This window comes from Musa acuminata, chromosome BXJ3-8 (assembly GCF_036884655.1).
Source record: "Musa acuminata AAA Group cultivar baxijiao chromosome BXJ3-8, Cavendish_Baxijiao_AAA, whole genome shotgun sequence".
In the NCBI taxonomy this organism is placed as follows: Eukaryota; Viridiplantae; Streptophyta; class Magnoliopsida; order Zingiberales; family Musaceae; genus Musa; species Musa acuminata.
The window spans coordinates 11,260,344-11,279,600 of NC_088356.1; the positions used below are offsets into that span (position 1 = coordinate 11,260,344).

Genomic DNA, 19,257 nt, shown 5'->3' on the forward strand with positions numbered 1-19,257 from the left:
CCATGTTGGTAGCCCTTTGCAAGAGACTTGCCAACATCAAATATCTTCTTAAAGCCCACTCCAATGGGCACTAAAATATTCTAACGCACTCGAGCTCGAGCTCAATAATAATCCGAGTAATAATTAGTTTTTTAATTAGAAAATATTATAAAAACTTGGATTGATTTATGAGATTAAGTATCTTAGGTTAATGATCCACCTATTATTGAACCCTAAGGACATCCCTAGGTGACACGTCACGACTTAGACCACTATGACCTCTATTATTAATTTGACTTTAGCATATAAATGTAATCGTGCGTAGTTGAAAATTTGTTTTTGTTTTCGAAAACTGTTTCCTGATTAAAGTGATCATATGACAAACACAAGCAAAATCATCCGCATTTCTCCTCCCACTCCACCGCTTGCCCGATCGCAGTCCGCCGCTCCTCGCCCTCTCGCTCTCCTCCCACAGTTCGCCGCCGGTAAGCGTCTTCCCCTCTCTTACTATGTGCCCTACGCCCACGGGCCACTACAAATGGCGCGCCCCATGGCAGATCGCTTCTCACCCCGCCTTTCTCTTCGTTCCTCTTGATTCCTCCACACGGCCAACGCCGCTCGAGCCTGCTATGATTTCCGGGTGCTTCGTCGGTGACGAGAGCGGCACCGTGTTCTTCACCCCCCGAAACGAGCGGGTTTCGATGTCCTTCCTTGCCCTCGGCTCCGTCCGCCCTTCCTATTCTCCCTTTCTGTCGTTTTCATGTGGGTTGTGATGGATTTCCTCAAGCAACTTGGGCCTGTTTTGATGTTTCGGGAACAATAGAGAACTGGTGAATGCCTAACAACTGTTTTCCGAGAACAAATCTGAACAGGGTTGCCGCCTTCGTTCAGAATTTCCTGTTTACGGAATGTAGAATGTTGATTGCTGATTATAGCCGAAGAAATGATATAGAATAGAAATCTTTTTGATGCAAAATGATGTTATACCTGATGCCTGTAGGATGTTGTTCTGAAGAGATGGAATCAGGGTCCAAAACCGAGGAAAATGTTGGTTACAGCAGCATCACTGCCAAGAAAGCCCAGCTACAGTCTATGCTCTCAGCTCTTCTGGATGATCCGATATTGTTCGATGTTCCTAAGAAACCTACACTTGCAGATGTTGACACCTTAATAAATTTGGAGCTCGGCAGTGCAATGAAAATATCTGTCACTAAGGTGGACAATACCTCTTTTGGTACGTGGTCTTGTTCTTGGTTTTCGGTAGAATTTGTTCTTTCATTCCATGTGCTTATGGAGTGGCTGAAGTAATTACCACCAGTCTTCTGAAGTTAAGATCCTTGATACTTAAAGATAATCTATAGTACCATTATCGTGACATGAACTGAGCCAGCAAACAGGATAATGCACCTTATCTTGTGATCCTGCAGCCGCTTTACTCGTAGCATGCTTCATTATCATTCTTGTTTATAGGCGAGGATCCTCACCATATTGGAGCTTTTTCTTTGTACTGTGTTCCGTTGTCTTTTAATTACTGCAAAAGTGGAAAACCTGTCTAGTACATTGTTTTTTACGTAGAAGTGACAACTATCGATACTTTTTTTCATTTCATTTTAAAGCAATGCATGTATAGTTTCAGATCAGGCTAAGGCATGTTTTTTATTAGTCTAGTAATCCATACTCGGTGGAAATTGCGGGTTTCAATATATCATGCAAGAAAGATGCTGTTTGCTTTTTTGGTAAAATTCTACCATGTTATTTGAATTGTTTCTACCTAAAGGGACTTAATCTAAAATGACCATGCTTTCCTTTCTGAAGATGTCGCAGTTCTGAATTCTGCTACTGTCAAGGATTTGAAATTAGCAATCAGGAAGAAAATAAATGAAATAGAGCAAGCCAAAATGGGTCATCGCCACATTTCATGGTACCTCCCCTATCCTTTCATTTTCTCAGCTAAAACTTTCAAGAAAATTTTCAAAAATCAGCAGGTATTTATTCCATAAAAAAATCATGGCTATCATATCACCTTGTTCATACAAAGGGATAAGAGATTGTAAACTAGCCCTGTTGACCTTCCTTCTCCTCAGCTTAAAAAAAGAAAAAGAAAAAGAATCCTTGTCCTGACTTTATCCAAAGCTTGTTGGTCGTTCCCATCTCAAGTATTTCCCCTGTTGCTCTTAGCTAATATATAAAAATCATAATGTTGATATAATAATTTTACTATCCAAGATGATGGCTAAAAACCAAAAGGAATTGTTGGTTAAACTTGTGAATCAAAATACCTTGTAAAAATTGAAGCACATTATATGGTTATAAATTTAGTGCAATTTTGAGTATATCTTTCGCCTTTTGGCTATGATGCTATATTTAAAAATATCATTCATGTGTATGTACATTTCTTCAAGTCACTGAAATTGGTTTATAAAATTTCCAAAACCTGCCATCTGTTAAAGATTTGATACTGGTTCATTTACCGTGCAGGAGGCATGTCTGGGCAAATTTTTGCCTTGCTCACCATAATGAGAAGCTCATTGATGACAATTCTATGCTCACTGAATATGGCATACATAACAATTCTAAGGTAATTTTTTAAAGTCATATGTACATGTTTCTTTATATGAAGCACAGACTTCCACTAGCTATTGGTTAATAGAACAGTAACCTTTCTGTTTTTCTTCTTTAATATAAACTTCCTTCCTAGTATGCCGCTTGGTAGTTGTCACTCACAATATCCTTCTCTATCACTTTAAATTTATTTCATCGGTATGTTGCATGCAGCTCAGGAAATCAATTTCAACTAGTTTTCTGTAAATTACTTGTTGCACTACTAATTTCTTATTAATTTTTGGAAATGAACTGTTACCGAAGGTTGTTATTGAGGGAAATTTGATCCGAAAAAAAATAAAAGGTCAAAAGGCTATACCAAAGACTGGATAAAGGGTGATAACATCAACAGAACTATGCATGTCAATGACTTGATGAAGATGCCAAAGACAACTGCATAGATGAAGGACCCTGTAGAGTAAGCATCAGACTATTTGAAATATAATCAAATCTTAAACACAAAGGAAATAAACTGTAATAGAGTAATAAATTCTTGTCAAATGTTCTGTAGGAAAGTAAAATGTTCAATAATGAAATAGAGGTAGTGTCACATGATCTTCTATATGATAGCCCATGAAACGATATATGATAGTCACAGTATGTTTTAGGGGAATTTTGTCCATAAAATGACGAAAGTTTCTGCCAAAACTTTTCAAGAGTTTCATTTGTGTGTATAAGATTCTGTATCCGTGTAGTATTTGAATACTTTGGTTTAAAGAGCTAAATTGTGATATACACATGGTGTCAATAACATTCTGAAATGGATTTCAGAGCTGTTTTTCAAGAACTTTAGATATTTGATGTTACAATTATGTATGACTATCTTCATTAAATTTTCCTTTAATTTAACCTAACTGAGGTCCCTAAATAACTTTCTTTCTAGGATTTTAGTAATGGCTTGAAATTGTTTGGGCCTTGTTTTAATAGTACTTGACGGTCAGGTTAGTGCATGGAAAATGCAGGGATAAATTTAGCAATAATCTTCAGGAATAACAAGTTGCATCCTTAAGAGATGACATTAATATGTGATCATTGTTTATAATTGGCTCTATGATGCTCTTCAAATATGTAACCTAGAGTTGCTCAGGAATATGCTTATTTTGTTTTATTTGTGATTTATCATATTGAAGTTTTGGAAGCATTTAGCATTTAGTATTCTGATCACAGGCATAGAACATGTCCGATATAGCAATGTTTCTATCTTTTAATCAGATAGAATGCCAGCAGAGGAGGATTTTGATAGTTGTATATTCTTTTGTCGGGACAATATAGATTTGACTCCGATGCTTTTGTTCTTCCTCGTTACATAAGTTATGTTTCTATAGGATCCTACTGTCCGTGGTAACATTTTCGTATCAGGCAAGGTGGCATTTGTTGCATGCCCTTATATACGGCAGAGGTCATGTCTCCTATTGAGTAGGGTGTATGTAACATGGTAATACCAATTATTTGAGGACCAAGCAACCTTGCCTGGTCGGTTCTCAATAGGTCTTTGTTCTCAGGGAAAGCATCTGAGAGGACATTTCTCTGGCAATAGGATTGAACCTAGAAATGGTTTCCGGCTCCGGTGTATCATCAAGTCTAGGACGACTTTGAGACAGAATTCGAGTCAGCAAGCGGAGGGTTTAGATCTAGTTCCACAGTATTAAAACTATGCTCGAGGAGTTAAGGGTGGTTCACTGGATAAGTACGTGTATGTGAATAAATTTTGATGATTGATGATTGATGATGCATATGATCAGACATATAACTATTCTTAAGCAGCCTCCCTAGAATGAATTCCATATCTGGAGTTGACGAGAGATCACCAAGAATGATTAGCGATGATTAAACCAATTGGGTCCATGATGAAGCACGCTTTCTTGGTCCTTGGAATATTTGCTAGTCGTAGATCATCTGTTGGACTATAATGGTAATGATTTCTTGATCAGCTTATCTCATCGGGTGAAATGGACGAATCCTATCTGTTGGACTATGTTGCCACTTTTGCGGAAATGGACAAATGAAAAAAAAAAAATCCTTTTTTTGGGTTTTTTTTTTTCTAAGAGGTGTTCGCCTCTTTATAATTTTCAATCGATGTTCTTTTAGTTCCATATTTTTCAAATACCCTTGACAATTAAACGAAAAAATCTATTTTTTGGCTTTTTTTCCAATAGTTGTTCCCCTTTTTATATTTTTCAATAGATGTTTTCTTATTGCCATATTTTTCTAAGTACCTTGACAAGCCACAATAACAACTTCACTGGTTTTGGTGGATAAGTCCACGTGGTAAATCAATTGAATTTTTTAATTATAATTATTTTTCAATACACTTATAATGTTTTGGTGGTGTTAGGGGAAAGAGTCATTGACGTCTTGGTCAGCCTGAAGTGATCCGGACCAATGTGTGCAAGGTTGTCCGAGGTATCTCCGAAATGGAAACATTGTGCTCTCGAGGTGTTTCCTGCATGAAGACCAAGGTCGGGAAATATTTCTTAATCCGATCTCGTCGATGCTCAAGTTAGTAACCTCGGGTAAATGCAGGCACGAGTAGTCAAAATAAGTAAAAACCTCTCATGTTGTTGGGGACGTGTTTTTATACCTAGCCTTAGAGGGGGGACAACCTATAATCGCTCTAACATCCCCTTCTTGGTGTCTTATCCACATGGGTGATAAGGGGAAGACAACCTCGAACTACTTGCCTTCTCCTGTCCTCACGGGTAGACAAGTGGAAGGTGACCTATATCTTTTCCTCCCTTTGAGGACTCAATGTGGTGGCTGTGTCGAATGATGATTGACTAATAGTATATTCTCTATCATTTGTCCTATCTCAAGGTATGCTTTGGGGTATGAAGTGCGATGTTTAGTTCATCTGACACGAGTGCGTTCAGGATCTCCTCATGCGAGTCAGGTTTTCTTGACTCACACGCCTCGGACACATTTTGCCTTGTACCTTCGTCGTGACAGATTCTTCTCATGCAAGTCGAGTTTTCCCGACTCACGTGCCTCAAGCACATTTGGTCTTGTGCCTCCGTCGTGGCAGATTGCTCCTCGCGCGGGTCAGGTTTTCCTAACTCATGTGCCTCGTATATATTTTGCCTAGTGCCTTCGCCATTACGGATTTCTCTTACGCAGGTTTAGTTTTTCCAACTTACTCGCCTTGGGCACAATTTGTCTTACGCTTTCGCTGTAACAAATTTCTCTTCACCCGGGTTAAGTTTTCTCGACTCACACCCCTCAAGCATATTTTGCCTTAGGACTCTGTTGTGGTGGATTTCTCTTCATGCTAGTCAGGTTTTTTCGACTCGTGCTTGGGTCACATTTTGCCTTGCACCTTCCCCGTGATGGATTTCTCTTCATGCGAGTTGGGTTTTTTCGACTTATGCGCCTTAGACATATTTTGCCTTATACCTCGTCCGTGATGGATTTATCTTCATGTGGGTCGGGTTTCCCAACTCATACTTCTTGGGCATATTTTGTCCCTTGCACCTCCGTCAGGTGGATTTCTCTTCATGTGGGTTAGATTTTCTCAACTCACACACCTTGGGCACATTTTGCCCTACACCTCTGTTATGGTAGATTTCTCTTCATACGGGTCGGGTTTTCCCAACTCACGCACCTTGGGCACATTTTGCCCTACGCCTCCGTCGTGGCAGATTTCTCCTTACACGAATCGAGTTTTCCCGAGTCATGCACCTCGAGCACATTTAGCCTTGTGCCTCCATCGTGATGAATTTTTCCTCACGCGAGTTAGGTTTTCCTGACTCACGCATCTCGGGCACACTTTGCCTTGCACCTCCGTTGTGGTGGATTTCTCTTCACGTGAGTCGGGTTTTTCTAACTCATGTGCCTTGGGCATATTTTGTCCTGTGCCTCCGTTATGGTAGATTTCTTGTCGTACGAATCGAGTTTTCTTGACTCGCGCCTTGGGCACATTTTGCCATGCTTCTCCGTTATGGCAAATTTCTCTTCATGCGGGTCAAGTTTTCCTGACTCACGCTTCTCGGGTACATTTGACCTTGTACCTTCGTCATGGCGAATTTTCCCCTGCACGGGTCAATTTTTCTCGACTTATGCATCTTGGGCACATTTGGCCTTGTGCCTCCGTCGTGACAGATTTCTCCTCGCATTGGTCAAGTTTTCCTGACCCATGCGCCTCGAGCACATTTGGCCTTCTGCCCCTGCTGTGTTGGATTTTGGCGCTTTTCGAGTCCTTCATTCGACACTTTTTGAGTCCTTCATCCAACACTTTTCGAATCCTTCATCCATCGTCATTCTTTCGGAATTATCCTGAAGGGACACTTGTCTCAATCGTGGGAGGAGAGAGATTGACTCCCTTATTGTAAATCCCCCTCTACCATGTGGGTGAGGCTCATTCCTCCATTTGAGCCTCCAAGGCCTCCTTAGAAGTGTTCTCTACTTTATCTTGGTTCTTTGCAGCGCGAGTCAGTCCTCGAGTCCTTCATAGTCTCGATGTCGGTTCTGCAACAAATCGGTCTTGCTCTTTCACTTCCTTAGGTCAGGATGTCTCTCCTTTCTTGTACAAGCTCCTCTCGATCTATTGGTCGCTAGACGGTCGAGGTTTGTGCTTCGTCTTTGGACAGTTCAAGGGTGATGGAGGTGTCAACCTCCCTTTCGTCGAGGAGGTAGTTTTTGTGAACCCGAAGGCTCTTCGGGACTTATTGTCCATGAAAAGCTCGCATGACTACGATTCAATGGTGAGTGCACCACTCTTGGATTACTTGCCAGCTAAGTATTCCATCCTAGTCGAGTCAATTTTCAAGTCCTCCACCTAGTCAACGTCCATTCCACCTTACGCTCGGGTCTTTTTGCTTATCCTGTGACGCCCTCGAGACGGGACTCTATCTTCTCCTTCACCCGATGATAGTGTCTTGCTTACAATGGTGGAAGATATCACCCTCCCAAATGGCGTCCAACTCGTGGCGCTATTTAATAGTGTTCATCGAAGAATGTTGGCGTGTCGGTATTACTTTGATCCGTAAACTTTTTGTTGCTTGCTTTCAACTATGCAGGGGGGGGGGGCACCAGGGTTGAAAGGAGTGCTTCTTTCTAGTAAGTTTAGGTCGGGATTGGGGGTTCAGTCTCGCCTAGTCGGTACGTTGCATAGATAACACCCCCCTCTCTTGTCGGACGAGGAGTTGGGTCAAGTGCTTCGACTGAGGGACAAACTCTTTTCCTTTGAGGCCTTTTGGAAGATGGATGAGGACTGATTGATTGACACGAGTCTTCGCTTAGCTCCTCGAAGTATGACTCAAACCTCCCATCACTTGACCTCACTTCTCTTTTTGATCCTCTATAGACATGAATTTGCACTCGTTTGAAGAGGAAGGGGCTTGGCTCCTCTTCGGGCAGGGCGATGGCCTCTTTGGCTTCGACCATTGTCCACAAGCTGTCGCTTGAGGCGTCGGGTCCGATTATCATGTCAGCATTGACAAGCCAATGAAGAAGCAGAAGGTAATTGTGAGGAATGTGTCCTGCCCTCGAAGGGGTGAGGAACCCGAGGAGTCGATTCTAGATTAGCAGCCTCCTACCGTCGTAGCGTTGATGCCTTAAGAGGGTCTCCGAAGTTCTAGGTCTTCTTCGGGGAAAAGAGGGGATAGGCCGAGGTTGATGTTCGACTTGTGCAAGGGGAAACCCTTGCCCTTTGCGACTTTACAAATAACCGACCTACTAGACCCACCCCCAAGTGCATCGTTGTAATCGAGATGAGAGGGTTTGCAGGAGAGCAAAAGGTGTGGGGCGATGGTGCAGCCTCGAAACAATACTGTCGTGGGTCCTTGTGTTCAGGGGTGGCGAAGCAGATCTACCATTCCCCTTCGGAGGTTCTGATTGACACTTGCTACCGCAACGAAGTGCTAGTAAGTTATGTCATGGCTAGCCCCTTTGGATTCACATTGCTCATATGTTCATCCTTAATCGCAACACCACCACTACATAATGACCCTTATCGATCGTGTATGGGACACTAGCTTTGTCATTCATGTAGTCCCTCATAATTGACAATCTATGGGAAGAGATCGAGGGGTTGAAGGAGGGAGGAGCCCCTTCTGTTATTGCTGAGGCGGAGGCTCGGGGAGCCGAGCTGGCATGACAACTAGAGGAAGCTGAGCTATGCCTTGTCGACTTCGCCAAGCAATTGATGGAAGTTTGAAGCAATAACCGGGAAATGGAGGACGAATTGTTGTAGCTCACTAGGGACTTGGACTCGATGAGGATGCACAACTCAAAGCTCGTCGAGCAGGTCATGATGACCAATAGGCAAGCTCGGGATATGAGGGAAGCGTCGGAGGACGAGCGGCACATGATACCAAAGTACCGGGAGGAGGCGATCTCTTATTACAATGCGTCCGTCGGGTTTAAAAGGGCTCTAGTGAGGTCGGGGGGTCGTCTAATACCAATTCAAGTATCAAATCACCTTAGCTCGTTTCAAGGCGAGGTACCCCAAGCTGGAACTTGAGGAGGATTCGTTTGCTGATTACCCCCGAGGATCAAAATGTCCAGATGTTGGCCAAGATGCCTTTTGATGATTGTCTTGACCCGTCGCCTCGTCTCGACATCGGAGTTGTCGTCTCTCATTGTGCTGGCCTTCTTTTAGTCTTTGGGTCAGACTACCCAATGCCTGATGCTCAGGGGGTAGTCTTCCCCGACCTGATCCCAAGAGAGGTCTCAAGGGTAAAACTTCTTCTTTTCAATATGTCACATTCTCGGTAGCGCCAGACCTTTTGTTGTCCTTAGGCAGTATGTTCCGTTTCGGACGACCTCAATGACTCAATATGACCCTTTTCCAGTTCGACGCCAGCTTCCCTTGGGGCATGGTCGGGTCATTGACTTCAGCTTTGCGAACCACCAAGTCCCTTGGTCCAACTCCTCGAGGGCGAACACCTTGAACATACAGTTTGGCCATCGCCTTTTTGTATCACAGCGCCCGTCGGTGTGCTTCTACTTTGACCTTGTTGATTAGGTCAAATCCGTTTCGAAGTCCTTTAGAGGTTTCCTCATTGAAACTCTCAACCCGAGGTGTCTAAACGACTATCTTAGGTGGTAGGATAACCTATATGTCAAAAGCTAAGCTGAATATTGATTCTCTCGACCCGGTCTTAGGTGTCGTTCAAGAGACCCACGGAATGCTTAGTAGCTTGTCCACCGAAGTACCCTTTGCTCCAATGATACGCTTCTTTAACCCTTTGAGAATGGCTCGGTTAGTGACCTCGGCAAGATTGTTGGTCTAGGATGAGCCACTAAGTTGAATCTTAATTGAACCCCGTAAGATTGGCAGAACTCCTTGAACCTTGTGTTGTTGAATTGAGTCTCATTATCGGTGATGAGGGCCCTCAGGATTCTGAAGTGGTTGATGATATTTTTCCATACAAATTCCTCAACCTGCTTTTTTGTGTTCGACGCTAGTGGCTCAGCTTCCACTTGCTTCGTGAAATAGTCCACTCCCACAATGAGAAACCTTAATTGGCTCGAGGCTGGCAGAAAGGGTTCGAGGAGGTCTATCCCCCACTCAGCGAAGGACCACCCGCAATCGATCGAGCTCAAAGGGACTGTCGGTTGACGGTGTATCTGAGCAAACCTTTGGCACTTGTGGCATCTTTGGGCATAGGCTATTTCATCCTTATGCAATGTCTACTAGTAGAACCCTTGTTGAAGCACTTTGAAAGCAAGGGTCCATCCTAGCTCTCCACATATACCTTAAGCACCCTTTCGGCCTCTTGGGGCGTCAGTCATACGAGGAATGGTTGACTGAAGGACTTGTGATATAGGCGGTCGTTAATTATACAATATCATGCTTAATGATGCTTGACTCTTCGGGCCGTTGCGGGGTCGGTTGGGAGCGTCTTGTCTCTTTTGTAACACATAATCTCATCCATCCAACTCGATTCCTTCTCAACTATGAACATGTCATGCTTCTCAATGGTTCAGGTTGGCAGTGTCTCGACCAACATTGAGTCGGGACCTATAACACATTGAGTCGGGTGGATGCTAACCTGGTGAGCTCAGCTTGGGTGTTTTCTTCACTGGGGACCTGTAACACATTGAGTCGGGAGAAACTGTGAGCTAATCTCCGCACCTCATCGAGATACATCGCCATGGTCACATCTCATGCCTCGTAACTCCCCTCCTCTTGACTCACGATTAGTTGCGAGTTGCTGAACATAATCAAGTCTTAGACTTGAAGCTTCTGGGCAAGCCAAAGCCTCGAGAGAAGTGCTTCATATTTGGCCTCATTGTTGGAGATCTTGAACTCAAACCGGAGGGCTTGCTCATACACTTGTTTGTTCAAGCATTTCAAGATGTGTCCAACACCGCCCCTTTCTAAGGTGGCAGAACCATCCATGAACATTGTCCATACCGAGGGGGGATAACTATCGGCCTTAAGCGAGGGAGTTAGCTCTGAGATAAAGTTTGTCAACACCTGGGCCTTTATGACAGTCCTTGGCACATATCGGATGTCGAACTCATCCAGCTCTACTAACCACCTCAACAATCGCCCTGAGATGTCGAACAACGAAAAGACTTACTTGAGTGGCTGGTCGGTGATCACCTGTACGGCATGCCCTTGAAACTAAGGGTGGAGCTTCCTTACTGCTAGTACTAGTGCAAATGTAAGCCTCTCGATAGGGGGTATCGTTCTTGGGGTCTGCTTAGAACATGATTAACATAGTAAATAGGCTTCTGAACTGCCGAGATGTTTCATACTAGCATCGAGCTGATAGTGAGGTTGATGGTAGTGAAATAAAAGAGTTTTGCTAGAGGTAGAGGAGAGTTGTGACAATTGAGCAAGGTGGTGCTTCAGCCTCATGACACTCCTCAGTCCATATAAAGCCCGTTGGGTTCTTTAATGCTCGAAAGAAATGTAGACATTTATCACCTGATTGGGATAAGAATCAGTCAAGTGTTGATATTCGCCTTGTTAACTGTTGGACTTCCCTTATCGACCAAGCCGGGCGTATCTTCAGTATGGCTCGCACCTTCTTAGGGTTTGCATCTGTTTCCCTCCGGTGCACGATGAATTCGAGGAATTTTCTCGAGCTGACTCCGAAGGCGCACTTGGTCGGATTAAGGCTCATGTTGAACTTCTTTAGAACTTAAACTGTCTCGACCAAGTTTGTCAAATGTGAGTTAGTCGTTCTGCTTTTGACTATCATGTCATCTACAAACACTTTAACATTCCACTTGATCTGGTGCTTGAACATCTTATTCACCATCATTTGATACGTCACCCCTTCATTTTTCAACCCGAATGACATGACTCGGTATCAATACGTGTCTCGGTCGGTGATAAAGGAAGTGTGTTCTTAATCCTTTAGTGCCATTATTATTTGGTTATATCCCGAGAATACATCTATAAAGGTGAGGAGCTCGTGACCCGAGGTAGCATCAGCCAACTAAACAATTCGAGGAAGAGGATAGTTGTCCTTCAAATATGCTTTGTTGAGATCAGTATAATCAACACACATCCTTTAGTTTTCATTAGACTTTTTAATAAGTACAACACTAGTGAGCCATTAGCGGTATATTGCACCTCGACAATAAACCTTGCTCCTAACAGCTTATCTACTTTATCGCTAATTACCTGCTGGCGATTAGGAGTAAACTTGCGAGGCTTTTGTTTCACTAGTCATGCCTCGGGAGAAATGTTCTAGTGATGCTGGGCTATATCTGGGTCGATTTTCGGCATGTCTTTTAGCAACCACGCAAACACCTCAACATTCTCCCTAAGGAAATTGATGGGTTGCCCTCATTTCTTTTCGAGAAGTGTCGCCCCGACCTTGACAACTTGATCGAAACGAGCCTTGTCCATGAGTGCTTTAATCAATGATTCCACCAACTCCGGAGGTGGGAGGGACTGGCGAAATTTCGGGGGTCCATAGGCGACGCCTTTGGTCGAGCATTCTTTGGTAGGGAGAGGGTCGTAAGGTAGCATTGGCGCAACTCCCTCGGGTTCCTTCTCAACTCTCCAACGTCGGTCCTCGTCGAGAATTTCATTACCATGTGACAAATTGACACCATCACCCTTAGCTTGTTTAGCGAGGGCTAACCTATGATTGCGTTATATGTCGAGGGGATATCGACCACTATTAATTTGATCATCACCATTTTTTAGCACGACTCGTCCCCAAATGTGACGTGCAAGGTCACAGCTCCAAGAGGGGAGGTTGAGTCGCTAGTGAACCTCGTTAGCGAAGAAGTCATAGGGGTGAGGTTGTTAGTCGAGAGCTTGAGTTTTTGGAAACATCAAAGTAGAGGGCATTAGCAAAGCTACTTATATCAATCATGACCCTCTTCACTCGAGCGTTGATCATCCTCACGGAGACTACCAAGGCATCATCATGATTCGGGTCGAGGTACATCGTCTCTTTCTCCTTGAAAGTTATTTCTGGTTCGTCCCTCGTCCTAAATTTTTTTTCATTGGTAGCTCGGGCGTAAGCTTTATAACTCGGGAAGCGATATCCTCCGAAGGCGGGTCCACCAATGATGATGTCAATATGTCTCTCTATCAGTCCTTAAGGTCAATGTGAAGGTTCCCGATGCCTCCAAACAAATCGCCCGCGGTGTCCCCGACAAATGAGTTCTTCAGTATGCTTTTTCATGTCACGACAATCTTTCGTGTCGTGATTGTAATCCCGATGGTAGCAATAGTATTTGGATTTGTCTTTCTTCGCCAATGAAGTCTTCATCGGTTGAAGGTCTTTTAAGATCCTATTCTCTTTTATTTGCAAAAAGACTTCGGTTCTAGTCATATTCAAAGTGATTAGCTCAGACCTCAAGCAAGGGAACTCGGGTTGTTCGCTTCTTCACCGCGGTGACCTCGAGGTTGGGGCGGATTGTAGTCGCTCCTATCTCATCCTTTTGTGTGCTTCCTCACGTTTACCGGAGACCATTACCTCAACGAAAATATGATGATTGGCCCTTTGTAGTATCTCGGGTAAGTCGTTGGTAACCACTCTACCAACGACTAGAAAAGACGAGTCCCATCATGAAGGCCTATATTACGAATGATAGATAAGCATCTTTTATGCCTCGAATTTCATTGGTGAGCCGAGCGACGAAGTCCGAGAGCATTTTCTCCTCCCTTGCCTAAGTTCGAGAAGCATTGTCACTAATGGCCTCGTGCACATATTCTTGAGAAAGTGAAGTTCGAACTCCCTTGCAAGCTGAGCAAAAGCAACGATGTGCTTAGGAAGGCACGATACGAGTGTACCATTTTTGTGTTAGGCCTCTTAACGTAGTCGGAAAGGCGTGACACAATAGGGCATTTGAAGTGTCATACAATGACATTTGGGCACAAAAAGCAACGATGTGCTCCATTGGGTCAGTACTGTCATCAAAGGTCTCCATTGATGGGAGGTGAAAGTTTGTCAGGATCGACTCCTCTTAGATGTTCTAGGTGAATGATGATTGACCCGAGGTGGGGATCGATCGGCCCTTCCCCTCTGAATTGTTGGAACTCTCATCGCATCTCCTCCAAACATCGGTCCATTTGCCATAGTTGGATCCTTAGGGAATCATTCGCCAAATCTACTGATTAAGTCTCGGACTTAGGTGGAGCAAAGTCGTGGTGCAACGGTTCGTTGAACTCTACGGTTAGGGAGTAGGGTGCTCCCTCGATCGACAGTTTGATGGGCCTCGGGCGCTCTTGAGATGTTGACATTGCGTCGAGTGAGGGGACCCTGACGGGCATCGATGTCAATGGCGGTTGAGCTGTTGACCGCGGCTAAGATGGTGGCGTCGCCTGTTGGGCTAATTGGGGCAAGAGCAAAGCGACAGCTTGCATCATGCTCATTAGCATCTATGACTGTTGGGTGAGGTTTAGAACACCGTAGCAGGGATGAGCAAGTGGCTTGAGGTCGCTCTTGGAGGCATGAGGCTCGAGTCGTTGAACAGACGCCAATATCGCATGGGCGTTTCCGTCGAGGTGGATGCATCCACGTGCGGAAAGGGTGGTTGTTGCCCCCCTTGAGTGAAAGTATTATGGGTCGAGGGCAAAACTTCCTCGCTCGAGTGTTCGTTGGGAGGGTTGGTAGGCGGACTTTCCTGTGACATCGGGTCCTCCTTCTAGCACCAAAAATATTAGTGGAAAGAACCGTTGACGTCTTGATCAGCCCGATATGATATGGACCTGTATGCGTAGGGTTGTTCGAGGTGGAAACATCGAGCACTTGAGGTGTTTTCTACATAGACCGAGGTCATGAGAGGTTTCTCGATCCGATCCCTCCGACAATCAAGTTAGTAACTCCAAGTAAATGTCCGAGTTAGTAGTTATAAGTAAAGACCTCCCCTGTTATTTTGTTGGGGACGTGTTTTTATACCTAGCCTTAGAGGGGGGACAACCTCTAATCGTCCTAATGTCTCCTTGCATCTTGTCCATGTGGGCTGTAAAGGGGAGACAACCTTCAACTATCTGTCTTGTAATGGGTGGGAGATGACTTAGATTTCTTCCTCTCACCAATGATTTAATGTGATGATTATATGTTGGATGATGATTGACTGATAGTATATTCCTATCAATTAATAGTCTTTCAGTGTTTTAGTGAAAGATGTCTGATAGTGTTGATGGTGGACTAAATTAGTTTACCTTATCGACCAATCAGAATGGTGCTCCAATTATCTTGTCAGAGGCATTTGAGGATTAGTAAACAGGAGGTGTTCCTCGTAAAATATGAAAAAGGGAACACCTCTGTAAAATAAGATGAGACTTTTCCTGAAATTTTGATTCTTTTTTTTGGTGATAATCATGCCTGAAGCTTTTGCATCTTTAAAATTGACTTCACTACGCTGTTATGCTTAGAGGATCTGATTGTACCATCGCAAATCATGCATTGTATTTTTTACTTTTTCTCATGCAGGTACACTTTTTTCCTTGCGTCGTGTCTCGGGCATCCCATAAACATTCCAAGAGAAAGAAACACCGGTTTTTTCATGGTCTTAGTAAACGATCTGGGTTGGTCTGATGACCCAGTTTTCGCAAAACTCCAATTATGCTAACCTGACTCGGTTTCCAAGAGAAAGAAACACCGGTTTTTTCAAGGGTAGCCAGTCCTTTTTCTCTATCTCAGACTATTTTTCCTAAACTTGTATTAAATCAAAGAATTGCCACAAACATAAGCAAGCGGAGATATTTGAGATAAGAACGTGAGTTCGATCACCTTGTTACAGATTCACGCCCAATCTAAATGTGGCATAGCCTTGTCATAGATATACTTACGCCCCTCTCAAAAGGGGACAACATATGGCAGCTGATACGCATCGAACTCGGGCAAGTAGCAGGCTCGGGGCTGCTGCAAAGAAATCCTACGCTCTCCACAACTCGACCCTCCCACTGTGATGGCCTCACACTCGTTGGTACAGGGAGTGGAGAGCCGCTTTGGATCGCCAAAATGCCACCACTCGCTGCTGACATCCAGAGACTCCAACTGCGATAGCGGCGGGTTCCAATTCACTATTAAATCTTCAAACTGTCCCCTTTGCCCAGTTCTCCTCCGAATCACATCGGAAGACAAATGTGAAGGCACAGCTGCTTTCGCATCCTTGCCTGAGACACTGGGCTGCTCATGGACTTCAGGCAGCTCATGAACCATTTCCTTGGATTTGGCCACTACTACTTGTCCTGCTGTTTGCATGGCCGGCGGCCTCAATGATGGCTGCAATGGCTCTAAATCTACTCGACTCGATGATGCAGACCGTAATGGCAACTTGATACGAAGGATATTCCCTATACGTCAATATGTAAAAAGTAAGCCAAGCTCAACAAAGGAGATGAAGACTACCTAAACGAGAAACGAGTCTTACCAAGACCATGCTTATTGTGGCCACAGATGGATGACACAAGTTTCCTCCTCTTGTTGCTGTCCTGAGAGCTCTCGGGGGAGTCATACTTGTGCCCAGTGAAACTCAGCAGCTCATGTTCTTCCGTAAGGCCGCTGCCTTCCAACTGCTCAATGGCATCATTGCTTGTCCTTTGGCTGTACAGATCTTTCTGTTCGGATGGGCTCTTCTCTTCATGCTTGCTCTTGCCCTCGTACTGAGAGGTCGCGGATTTCTGCTCAACATTTTCCCTCTTCTCCTCCCTCCTTTTCCCTTTCTTAGTCTCCTTCTTTACCCTTCTTCGTTCAACCTCCTTTGCCATTTCCCTTTCCTCTTTCTTTGCCTTTTCCATTGCACCAGAACAACAGTCATGACAGAGGCAAACAAAGCAAGGAGCAATGCATAGGAAAAGATAGATCACATAGACACCCAGTCAAGGAGATCACAGTCGTTAAGCTCCAATAGCATGATATTTCACATTGAACAAAGATGCCCATAAGTAAGATTACCAAATCTCGTTTTTCTTTTCAAAAGCGAGTACTTCCAACAAGATGAATATGTATTCGTCATAAATCCGTTGCCAGGATTTGAACACGGTTATCTGAGTAAATCCAAACGTTCCAAGAAGACCAACATCGGAACATGATATAAGTTTCAACAAGAAAGAGATTATTCAAAACTTAAGTTTGGACCCAAGTAAGACCTACGATTGCTTCAATATATTAGACCAACCTTCTTCAACATCACTACTTCAAAATCTCAAGACACTCTCTAATATGCTATGAACTAATAACACATATAATTGTTGTTTGACAAAAGGTTTTACCACTGCAATTTGTCTACAAGACCACGGCAGTGTAAACTCACAATCTGATTTAATTTGATATACATTGATAAGAAACCAGTGGCTCACAATTAAAATTCATCCATTCAAGTTAGTTCTAAAGTTTCTTGCTCAAGGTTCTAATATTGAGATTTTTTCCGAAACTAATACAAATCGACTGCATGTTAGGCCTCACCCACTGACAAGGTCCGAACCAAGATAAAGTTGGACCATCAATCCAAACTAAGAAATAAGTGATCAAGAACCTTTTGTTAGACAATCAATGTAATGCAGATATCTCACAGCTAAATCCAGAACACTGGACCAGAAAAGTTAACAAAATCAAACATGCACAAAAAATAGAAATTTGTAATGCCTAAGATGACCGAAGAAGATTAGACCTCCAAAAATGAATTCCTCTGTCAATCCTAATACTAAACTCCAAGTTTCCATTTTCCATGGCTTCTGCGGTGAAAAAAATACATGTTGTCAAACACACACATGAAACTCATTCCAGTGTTCACCCATGCCAGACATCTTTGTTGCCTTGTAACACATGTTCCACTAAACACATCAATAAAAAGATCCCACAACCACTCTTCCAGTGAAAAACTACATGATGATAGGCTTCCAAAAATTTCAGCTAAACTTCATATAAGTAAATATCAGAATAACCATATAGTGTACATGGTCACAATCTAAAACCAATACATGAACATAAAGTCCAACGTTCTTTCTAAAATCGATTCAAATTACTTAGCATTCCCAAACATTTCCAATTAGTCATCATATCAAACAACTAACTGTCACCAAAATACATGTCCATGTCTCCAATAAGATCAAGAAATATTGCATGTTTCTTATTAAGTCGAAGGATTCACAAAGAAGTATCATGTCTGCCTACAAGAATCAAATTAAAATCTCACGGTAAACCATTCCAATAGGTCGTCTATATATTCCCCAGTGATCAATATTTTAGCTGCGACTACTAGTTGCAATCATGTTTCCACTAATCCCCCACGCAGCAGCTCATCATTAACCCAGAAAACTTATCAGATTTTCAGAGCAAAATCGAAACGAAATCAAGAAGAGTCCGAAAAAACACTCCACCAAACGAGAGCCCAATCGATACATATTGTAGTCCACACTTAACAACTGTCCGCTTTGGCATGTCAATTGAACAGACTGAGTACAGTCGTCTATGTTAGGAGTTAGTTTCTCAACGCTAAAAACCATATCGATCAAGAATCCCCATGGCGAACCGATCGCCAACCAAGGAAGTCGAGCAAGACTGCAAGAAATCAACCACAGCAGCATCGATGCTCAACAAACCTTAATGGATTCGATCAGGGACTCTTCCAAGAAAGGAGGCGGATACGGGAAACACCGCGACATCTCAGCACGGCAATCGAATCAGGGATAGAAAGCACCGAGATCAGGCGATACGCGATATAAAGAAGGCAATCAAAGAAAGAAAGAGAGCAAAGCGAAGATACAAGAAACCAGGGTTAGGGTTTCCCCGATCAAAACCGGATGGGGAAAGCAATAACCCTTCCAGCGAGCGGAGGCACGGGTGCATTTATAGAGGCAGCGTGGCGGTCCGCTGCCACGCGGGCGCTAATTTGATCTCCATCTCGTGGGCTTCTGTTGGTGGGACTCGCGAGGGTCCCACGCGGGATTTGGAACGGCGGTCCATGGAAGCCTGGTCCCGCGGGCCACAGACGCTAGGCAGCCGACCTCGACGAAATCAGGTGTAAAACACGTGAGAACCATCAGGCTCAGAAGAGGTTTCTCCTGTCGCGTGCGATACAGCGAACATAATGTTCCTTCGAATCAGCTATGCGAGCGGTGGGCCACACGTGGTGTTCCCATAATGGCGAGCCGTTCCGATTATGCAAGCAGAACGCAGAATCAATCCGTGCAGAAGTTGATATGATCGACCCGCGAAAGGTGAATGCATTATGCGAACACGAATAATATCAACATTTATTCATCTTAATGCCCATTGACCAGAAAGATAAATGGGGTAATCTATCGGGTTT

General features: G+C 43.7%; 2 protein-coding genes across 2 annotated transcripts; one reads left to right on the forward strand and one right to left on the reverse strand.

Moving 5' to 3' along the window:
- The first annotated feature begins 325 nt into the window (after positions 1-325).
- On the forward strand, positions 326-15,743 carry LOC135645073 (U11/U12 small nuclear ribonucleoprotein 25 kDa protein-like). The gene is made up of 5 exons (XM_065163135.1): positions 326-464; positions 980-1,213; positions 1,795-1,900; positions 2,458-2,557; positions 15,435-15,743. Exons 1-5 carry the CDS (start codon positions 356-358, stop codon positions 15,537-15,539), a joined length of 654 nt encoding a protein of 217 aa, XP_065019207.1. The 5' UTR covers positions 326-355; the 3' UTR covers positions 15,540-15,743.
- On the reverse strand, positions 15,691-18,768 carry LOC103994420 (uncharacterized). The gene is made up of 3 exons (XM_009414743.3): positions 18,548-18,768; positions 16,378-16,735; positions 15,691-16,300 (listed from the first exon to the last, which is right to left on the reverse strand). Exons 1-3 carry the CDS (start codon positions 18,608-18,610, stop codon positions 15,801-15,803), a joined length of 921 nt encoding a protein of 306 aa, XP_009413018.2. The 5' UTR covers positions 18,611-18,768; the 3' UTR covers positions 15,691-15,800.
- Between the last annotated feature and the right edge of the window lie 489 nt (positions 18,769-19,257).

Bases quoted from the DNA above. Each gene is read 5' to 3' on its own strand.
- LOC135645073 (XM_065163135.1), top strand. From the start codon at position 356: ATGACAAACACAAGCAAAATCATCCGCATTTCTCCTCCCACTCCACCG. The intron at 465-979 runs GTAAGCGTCTTC...TGATGCCTGTAG, and splicing joins CCTCCCACAGTTCGCCGCCG to GATGTTGTTCTGAAGAGATG. The intron at 1,214-1,794 runs GTACGTGGTCTT...TCCTTTCTGAAG, and splicing joins GGTGGACAATACCTCTTTTG to ATGTCGCAGTTCTGAATTCT.
- LOC103994420 (XM_009414743.3), bottom strand. From the start codon at position 18,610: ATGTCGCGGTGTTTCCCGTATCCGCCTCCTTTCTTGGAAGAGTCCCTG. The intron at 16,736-18,547 runs GTTTGTTGAGCA...GCAATGGAAAAG, and splicing joins CCCTGATCGAATCCATTAAG to GCAAAGAAAGAGGAAAGGGA. The intron at 16,301-16,377 runs GTAAGACTCGTT...ATTGACGTATAG, and splicing joins CCACAATAAGCATGGTCTTG to GGAATATCCTTCGTATCAAG.